The 9,277-nt window shown below is 44.5% G+C and overlaps 1 protein-coding gene across 2 annotated transcripts in view; it reads left to right on the forward strand.

Annotated features, from left to right (window-relative positions):
• The window catches only part of Dpy19l1 (dpy-19 like C-mannosyltransferase 1), a 54,249-nt gene extending 46,990 nt beyond the window's left edge, over positions 1–7,259 (forward strand). Inside the window, exons 17-23 of one of the 2 annotated variants that reach the window (XM_042695094.1) lie at positions 675–699; positions 1,299–1,418; positions 2,801–2,975; positions 3,693–3,792; positions 4,794–4,919; positions 6,426–6,583; positions 6,614–7,259. In XM_042695094.1, coding sequence (XP_042551028.1) covers positions 675–699; positions 1,299–1,418; positions 2,801–2,975; positions 3,693–3,792; positions 4,794–4,919; positions 6,426–6,582 — 703 coding nt within the window. In that variant the 3' untranslated portion in view covers position 6,583; positions 6,614–7,259. Of the gene's footprint in view, positions 1–674; positions 700–1,298; positions 1,419–2,800; positions 2,976–3,692; positions 3,793–4,793; positions 4,920–6,425 lie in introns of both variants that reach the window. The other variant, XM_042695093.1, reaches the window with a different exon arrangement.
• Positions 7,260–9,277: the final 2,018 nt, after the last annotated feature.

Consider the following 9,277-nt stretch of genomic DNA (forward strand, 5'->3'; position numbering starts at 1 on the left):
TGGAAGGGTCATGATCAAGCAGGAAGAGTTGTTGTCAGGGATGAGAAATGGGACCAGCCATGAGAGACTGTGTGGTATGATACAAAGAGGACCATCCAGGCTTTAATGTAAGGGATGGTGTGACTGCCTAGACAAGAGTGGGTGGTGAAGGCAACCTGGCACTAAGCATGCATCCTCTGACAAGTGAGAGGTGCTGGCAGAGGTCAGGGCGGCCTGCGGTGGCTATTTATACATGCCACAGCTAGTATTGAGCCTCCTGGAGGGAGAGGGTGAATGGCACACATTGTCACCACTGCAGCTGGGGGAGGGGAAAAAGGGGGGGAGGCGGGGGGGGGGGGAGGGGGGACTGAGGCCCCACCAGGGGGATGCAGGTATATGGAAGCAGGCCAAGGGGGTCTTCTTGCTCCATCTTGCTAAATACTACCCATGGTGAATCTGGGACACCATGGCATGCACAATGGACATAGTAAATTGCCAGGTCATCAAATATTCAGGATATAATGAACCCTTGTCATGTTTAAAATAAACTGACTTAAATGCTTTTGTAACATCAGTTTCATTATAACAGTTTGTTGTCTTGATTTACATAATGGGGCTTTGGGGAATTTTCAAGGTAAAAATGCAAAGAACTGATATGCTAGGTAGTGATTACATGTTTGTTTTTTCCATTTCAGGAAACACCTTCTTGATCATGGCGAGGTAAAGACAACATTACTAACCTTCACTTGTTTTAGGGCCTTTCTAGTTGCAAGATTCATGACAGTTGTCATTCATTGCCATAAGATAGCCCAGTATGTATTTATGAGAATACTGTCTGCAGATTCACTGAGCTTTCATTGGTCAAACAGTGAAGTGGGGTGAAAGCTCTTCGTTCTGGTAGAGAGCCCAGGCAGGTGATTCTGGGTGGTGAAGGCCCAGCCTGGCCTGTCTGTCCTCCTCCTGGAGGCCCAACCTGACTGCTTCTAGAGACCTCACCTGGCTGTCCTGGCAGATCAGGCCTGAGTGAGGTCTGGGGCAGCACTCATTTCTTTGATCTCTTTCCTGCCTCAGTCTGATGGGAACATCGTGGGAAATGGAAAAGTGGGTTCCACTAAGGGCTGGCTTGACTGAGCAGACTGGAAGAGGTACTGCTCAAATGGTACAGTTTGAAACTAAACTTTAAAAGTTTAAAAACTTTAGAAATTTCAGAAATCAAAGAAGCATTCATTTTTGTTACTAAAAAACCTTTCCAGTATCTTTAGCAGTATATTCTTAAATTTCACAAATGGGAGCAAATCATCTTTTTTTTTCTTTTTCAGCTGGTTTATCATGCATTGCAACTGTTGGCATATACTGTCCTTGGCATCCTGATTATGAGGCTGAAGCTCTTCCTGACACCACACATGTGTGTGATGGCATCTTTGATCTGCTCCCGCCAGGTGACATGATGGTGGGGGTGGAGTCAGAGCCGCTGGGTTGGTTCAGCCAGCCCTGATGCTGAGTGGTTGTCATGGCTACATTTCTTCTTCATGCCTTTATGCTTGTCCTTCCTAAAGGATATTGAACAAAGCTGACCACTGTCTGTCCTTTCAACTTTTAAAATAGCCCTCAACATATAACAAACACGAAATCAGTACAGCTGAGTTCACTGGTGACCATGTAGGAGCTGAGAGAAACAGAACATTGCTGTGAAATAATTTTTAATACTAATATCACAAAGAATTTTAACAATTGATTTCCAGTTATGCTTAAAAGTTATATGTTGTGGTTCATTACTAGGCTTACAAGTTTGGGATGTACATTCACTGGGTGTACGTTCACTGGATGTACACTTACTAGGTGTACATGCACTGGGTAGACGTTCACCAAGTATACTTTCACTGAGTGTGCAGTCACTGGGTATCCTTTCATTGACTGCGCTTTGACCAAGTGTACATTTCACTGAGTTTAATCCAGCTGTGCTTGTGTACTGCTTGGTTTCCTTGATAACTGCCACCTTCCCTCTCATCCATCAACCAACCAGGAGGAGCACAAGCAGCATCCCCTAGCTTCAGCTGGTGTTTACTGAACACCAGCACCGGACTCGAGAATGGAGAGTGGAGTGGTGAATGGAAAAGTTACAAAGCCAAAGTGTATTATGCCTTTAAGAAGCTTGAAATCAGCTCTGTGTGAGGAGGGAAGGGAGCAGAGTGCTGTGGCTGAGTGGAGCCAGCTCCAGTCACAGGGTTTCTGTCAAATGGTGGACCTCCCTGAGACAGCATTACCATTCCATTGCTGCTTTCCAGGCTGGCCCAGGGAAGGTGGCCAGAGGACACCAAAATGTTTCCTCTTCAGTCTTGTACTACGGCCGGAAGATGACAGTATTATCCAAGGGTGGACCAGGGCTGTCTGCTCTGCACAAAGTCCAGAGCTCTGAGTGACCTGGTCTCCAGTGTGTGGGCTAGGCTTCCTTGCTCCTGTTGTTTTGGACTTCTATGTATTGTGCTGGGGGTAAAACTCATGGCATTGCACAGGCAAGGCAAGGCCCTTTTCTGAATCCCTGGCCTGCTTTGAACTTCTTAGTGATTTGCAACAAGGGCCTTGTATTTGTATTGCTGCCCTGGCTTTTTCTTGGGTCTTGAATACAAGCAGGAGTTACAAGAGGAACTCAGGTCCACCCCACATGCTGATGTTGGCCTCCCTTTGGTCCAGGTCATAGTTCCCAGAACCTCTGCTGAGGGTACGCACCACGTCTGGGGCACTGGCCTAGCCTAGCCCTGATCTAGGGGAGTGAGGGGAAGGGTCTGTTGTGCTAATGGTTGTCATGTGTTCCCAATTTCAGCTGTTTGGGTGGCTCTTCTACAAAGTGCATCCAGGCGCTGTGGTTTTTGCTGTGTTAGCTGCCATGTCCATTCAAGGTTCAGCAAATCTGCAAACCCAGTGGAACATTGTGGGAGAGTTTAGCAACTTGCCCCAAGAAGAACTTATCGAGTGGATCAGATACAATACCAAACCAGGTAAAATAGATCAGACAGTCCCAGACAAGGTAGAGTAGATCACACATGGCATCACACATGGCACCAAACCAGGTAAAAAGTCATCTCTGACTGAGATTCCCCACACTCACCCTCATGTTAAAATGAAAGGAAATACCCATTCTGTTTAAATGGATTGTGGGAAATGTACATATTTTCTCACTAACTTATTTTGCTGTTTTCCATAAATTTGAATTTTAGAAAATGTATCTAAATTTATAACACTTTAACATTAAGTTTGTTATGCTTTTTTATGAATTCTTAATCTTAGTACTTCACATCTCTTGAGTTGTGGATTGTGATCTTTTATTCATGTGTGGAAAGGAGACTTGTCATCTGAGGACTGAGGGCATCTTGATTGAATATAAAGTCATATTTCAGAGTTCCTCTGTGCTGTGGAACTTTGCTAGTCAATTTGATAGCTACACACACACACACACACACACACACACACATTTGATAGCTACACACACACACACACACACACACACACACACACACACACACACACACACGAAAAACCTTAGAAGTGGGAGGCTGGACTCTGTTTCCCATGGAAAATAGCTGAGCCAGGCTTGAGTGTTGACCTCTCATCTGTCAGTGTGTGGCTTCACTCTGCGTCCACTGTGAAGTCACCAGGCTGGGTAAAGAGACCGGGATGAGGGGTGCGCAGTGTCCCGAGACCTCTTCTCATTGCAGACGCAGTGTTTGCGGGCGCCATGCCCACCATGGCTAGCGTGAAGCTGTCTGCACTGCGGCCCGTTGTGAATCACCCACACTATGAGGACGCAGGCTTGAGGTGGGTGCGCGGGCTGTCCTAGCTGAGTTTTGCGAACCCAGCAAGTACAGGAAGCAGCCACACAGCCAAGGAGGCAGGGCTGAGCTGAGGGGCGGGGGCTGGGCTTCATGGGCTGGCCCCAAGGGCTGAGTGCTGACTGGAACCCAGCTGTTAGGGCTCCACAGGCAGCAACACTTTGACTTTTAGAGGTATCTTTGTTTCCAGGTAGAAATAAAGTCAGTCCTGCAGCCCAGAGACCCATTAACACTCAGTTGTGAATAATTTTTTCTGGCCCACTGCTTTTCTGGAATTTTGAGGTGTACATTGAAATGTTATCCTCTTCAAAGAGGGTTCATCTGGTTCATCAATGTGTCCTCCTAAAATGACCTGAGGTGTTTTTTGTTGTTTTTTAGGGGGACTTGCTTTTTTTTTTTTTTTAATACCTTTTTAGAAGTAATAGATTTCATGTTGATGTATACCTAGGATGGGTGAAGTTATTCATTTCCTGAATGATTAAGCAGAGTACATTATTTTGCCTAACAGTGGGATGTATACTTTATAAATGAAAAACTTTTTCATTAAAAAATCAATTTCTACAAACTAATTTCCAGAACAATTTTATAGGATGTTTTGTTTTTCTTAACTCTAGAAATCAGACGGAGGATCATGTGATGCTGAGTTTTATTCACATTGGGTCCTAGGGCTATGGCCTCTTGAGAATAGTCTGGGGCTGGGTTTGTTGTAGCCCCTTACGTGAGATGGGGTGGTAAAGATCTTGAAAACAAAAGCAAGAGAACAGACCAAGAAACTGAGTTTGGAGACAGAAGCCTGGGTGTCTGGGACCTGCAGTGCGCGTGTAGGGCCCTGACCTCACCCTCTCTTGCAGGCCCACCCTCCCATGAGATCCCTGACCCTGGTCTTCTGTCAGTCTTCCTCTTAGTCTAGTCTGTGCTTCTCCAAAATATTGCTGACTGTATTCCTTTAACCTTCAACATTTTCACTCTCTTGTTTTTCCTTTAAAGAGCCAGAACAAAAATAGTCTACTCAATGTACAGTCGAAAAGCTGCTGAAGAGGTAAAGCGGGAGTTGATAAAATTAAAAGTGAATTATTACATTCTAGAAGAATCATGGTGTGTCAGAAGATCCAAGTGAGTAATGTTTAACATTAATTCTTTATAATCAGGGGACGCAGAAAGTTCAAGACATAGCAGACTGCTGGTATTGTTTCCATGACATACAGACACACATTTGTGCATGCATATACACACATAAATACAAAACATATACATGTCACACACATACACATGTAACATGTACATGCACACATGTGTGCACACACATACACCACATTTTGCTAAGTGTGAATGAAAAGCTTTACAGATAATTAGATTGGAATCTTCTTTTCTAACATCACATACCTGGTTTATCATAATGATTTGCATGGATATCCTGCCTTAAAAGGATTATATTAGCATTAATTAATAAATTCACAATTGTTCTTACGTGCCTTGGATGTTTTTCAAAAGCTTTACTTCAGTTAGCTTCATTCTCTGAGCTTAGAGCAGAGTGCTTACAGCTCTAATGGTGGCATGAGGATGCCATAAGAAAGCAGCCGTCAGCTGGTATTTGTATTAGAGACACTCAGCTTCTGACCAAGCTTCCCACCAAATTGGGATTTTCTTTATGCCTCAGCCATGGGGTGTGGTGGGGGCAGCTCTTAGTTCTTCTTCTTCCTTTGAGCTGTTGTATTCTGGGAAACTTAAGGTAGTTTCCTCTATGTCTTACTACGCCCTCTGGCCTTTTGGTGTTGTAATGCTTTCGCCTTGACAAGGCTGAGGAAATGAAAGATGAAAACCCAGCCAGGTGCTAGTGGCTCATGCCTGTAATCCTAGCTACTCAGACAAGGATGAGATGTCAGGATCACAATTCAAAGCCAGCCTGGGCAGACAAACCTGAGAGACTCTTGTCTCCAATTAACCACCAAAAATCCAGAAGTGGAGCTGTCTTAAGCCTTGAGCAGAAATCTCAGGGACAGTGTCCAGGCCCTGAGTTCAAGTCTCAAGACCAGCAAAAAAGAAAAAAAAAGAAGAAGATGAAAACTCCAACTCTACCATGTTAGTATTTTTGCTGGTGGTGTCCTTGGTGATAAGAAACATACACTGAACCCTTTCCCAGGACCCTTGTGGGAAGAACTCCTTGGAAGACAGAGTAAAAGTTGTGGTACTTGAACACAGTGGCAGCACTGCATAGGCAAGTTTAACTTAAACGGGGTTATAGACTTAAGAAATGTTTGTAATTGTGTTTGTTTTGAGATGCCTGTCCATGAAGGAATGGTCAAAAATACATGGGAGACTTTATAACTATTAAAAAGAATAATGAAAAAAGGGCCACATTCCCAAAATAGTGCAGCAACTTCCATTTCTTCTTACATTTTCAGGTCTGTATTTCTGTACTTTTGTAGTGATTGATTACTTTTAAAAACATTATGTTATTAAAAACAGCCTATTCTGCAGACCTGTTTCTGTCTTCATAGGCCACTTCCCACTGTCTCAGGATTCTTAACTGCACTGATTTAGGCAGGCAGGATGGGATCAGGAGAAGCACGTGTGTTGCCTCAAGATGCATGTGGTTTTAACCTGGGCACTCATTCCTAGGCCTGGTTGCAGCATGCCTGAAATCTGGGATGTGGAAGACCCTGGGAATGCCGGGAAGACGCCGCTGTGCAGTGTCCTGGTGAAGGAATCCAGGCCCTACTTCACCACAGTGTTTCAGAATAGTGTTTACAAAGTCCTGGAAGTTGTCAAGGAGTGATGCCAGCCCAGCCCAGCCCAGCCTAGCCCAGCCCACCTAGCCGCACAGAGCAAAGCCGGGATGCTGCTAAGTCATGTGTTCCTTTGACTCAGAACCCCCCAGAATTCATGTTTTTCACAGAGAACACATTTCATCTGGTCAACCTGATTGTCATCTGACTAAAAAGATGACTTAGATTGCCTCAGCTGGTTCTCTCTCAGTGTAGCCTTTAAGACTTGCTATGCAAATGACCTATGCGTGGACTTGGCCTAATGTTTGTGCGGGACCAGGCACAGATGCAGACACTGCGTGGGAGCTGCTTCTGCAGCACGTGACCATGGCTTCCTTGCTCTGGCCTTTGAACATTCCCATAATTCTTGACACTGGGTTCAGGTGATGGGGAGGGGGCAAGTGCCATGTGGAATTTCCTGCTTCTCTCCCTCCCTTCCTCTGGTCTTTGCTCTATGCCACCCTTGGAATGAAGCTTTCCTGCCTGTGACCAACCCAGCTCTTGGCCCTGGTGGGCAGGACCAACTCATTGGACTTCCAGCCACAGGGCCTTATGGTCACAACCCCACCCTCACCCCACATTTTTTTTGTCAAATAAGTGCTATTTACCCATTAAGATGCTTACAAGTACTTATTCTTGGTTAAAAAAAAAGAAAAACAGTAAATGTGTATTTTTCTCATTTTTAGTATTCAAATGTTTATATTTTAATACCTTTAAACCACTTTAAATTTTTTTCATGTTTAACTACAGTTTTAAGAAACTATTTTGAACAACCTCAAATATAATGCATCTAGAAACTAATGTATATTTGAGTAGACATAATTTACAGTAGACTGTAGCGTCTGGTAATTTTTCTTTTACTATTAAGATAATAGAACGTGACTAATTTTTCTGCCAAAAATAAATGAAAAATTGTATTTGTTTTTCCATTTTATTTTCCAGACTGTCTGTCTTTAATAAGACAAAGCCTTAAGCCTTTTGGTATAATTTTGGTTCATAAAAACATTATTTTCTTATGAGGAACTAGTATATCGAATCTTCCCCCTTTATTTTTTCTCTTTTTATTTTGGAAAATTTCCAAACTTGTTTTGAATTCCTTGTTTGGATTTTTGTTTCTTAAAAGTTAGTTTGTATCAAGTGAGAGTCCTCAAACTGATGAAGGTTCATGATTCTGAGAATGGTTTCCAGGTTTAAGTCCTAAGCAAACCACAACCATTGCTGACTTCACATCAATTCTAGTGTTTTTGTCAGCCATAGGCAGACTCACCTCAGTGAGACCCGAGTCCTCACTCCTGAGAACCGAGTCCTCACTCCTGGGCCCACAGCAGCACTGTTCTCTCTCTGCCTTCTTGTGATGGCCACGGCCCAGCCTTGCTGCCTGCTCGGAGATGCAGCACGTGCCGTTGAACAGTGAGGCTGTGGGATGCACTGTCCATGCCTCCCCTACTCCAGAGCTATCCCCTTCCCGGGACACCCTCCTCCCCTCTCCATTCTGTGTTTCATGGCTCGTGGTTGCTCCTTTGCATCTGTTGACTGTTTTGTTTCTGTGGCTTTTATCAGATTCAGGGTTCAGAGACACAGCTGAGGGGTTGTGGATTAGGAGCAGCCTTTGAGCAGTCATGTGGAAATCCAGAAAACTGTGGAGTCACCATGCGGGGGGGGGGGGGGGGGGTACGAGGGAAGGTATGAGCTGTGTCCCCTGCGCTTCAAATGGACACTGAATACCTAGCACAGGATTTCTCCCATAGTACTTTTGCCATTACCCCGTGTTCTCATCCTCTGGCATCAGCCTGGAGTACTCTGATACTCAGCCTGGAGTACTCTTATACTCAGCCTGGAGTACTCTGATACACAGCCTAGCGTACTCTGTTACTCAGCCTGGAGTACTCTGATACACAGCCTGGAATACTCTGGCAGCAGGTGCTGTGGTACAGATACCTGGATGACAACACAGTAGTAACAGGTTCTATGTACCTGACCAAGCAGTATTAAAGCTCAGTGTTTTACATATTTTAGCATTTACAGTATTTTTGCTTTAGAGGAGGGGAGTAAGGATGGTGAGGAGACTGCTGACTTCGCTATTCTGCATCTTCAAAGCGAAGCTCTCTACAGTGAGACAAGTCTAAAACCGTGGCCCTGACACTATGGCTCTCCTGACGGCAGGATGGAGGGATGTGGGGGGAATAGAAGAGTGTATTTTTATGGATTTTATGCCACTTGTTTACATGTACTATATATGTTAAATAAAAAAAGATCATGAAAAACACGGGGAATGTGTCTGTCCTGGTGTGGTGCTCAGAAAGGCTGCTTTGGCAGAGCCCATGGGGCTGTGGTCCTGACTTGGGGAAGGCCTGATGACATTCAGGAAGGTGTGGTGACATTTGGGAAGGTGCAGTGATACCTAGGAAGGTACAGTAGCATCCGGGAAGGTGCAGTGAATGCAGGCCCCTGCCCAGAACAAGCACTCCCGCTACCCAGTGGTGGCCAGAAGTCGTAGATTATCCAAACTTGTGGTATCTATGGCAAGTCTCACATGATTTTTTTTCTTCTTCTGCGAAGGACAGATGTATTGGGGATAATGATGGGGGCTGAAAATTTGTTTTACCTTCAATTAACCACAGGCAGTTTGATATCATTTCCTGAATCAAGGTCTGTGTTCTTGCCAGCTTTTGCAGGACTCTGGAGGAAAGGCAGCTTTAGCTTTAA

The sequence above is a fragment of the Dipodomys spectabilis genome, unplaced genomic scaffold, assembly GCF_019054845.1.
Source record: "Dipodomys spectabilis isolate Male_0828 unplaced genomic scaffold, ASM1905484v1 ptg000178l, whole genome shotgun sequence".
Taxonomy (NCBI): domain Eukaryota; kingdom Metazoa; phylum Chordata; class Mammalia; order Rodentia; family Heteromyidae; genus Dipodomys; species Dipodomys spectabilis.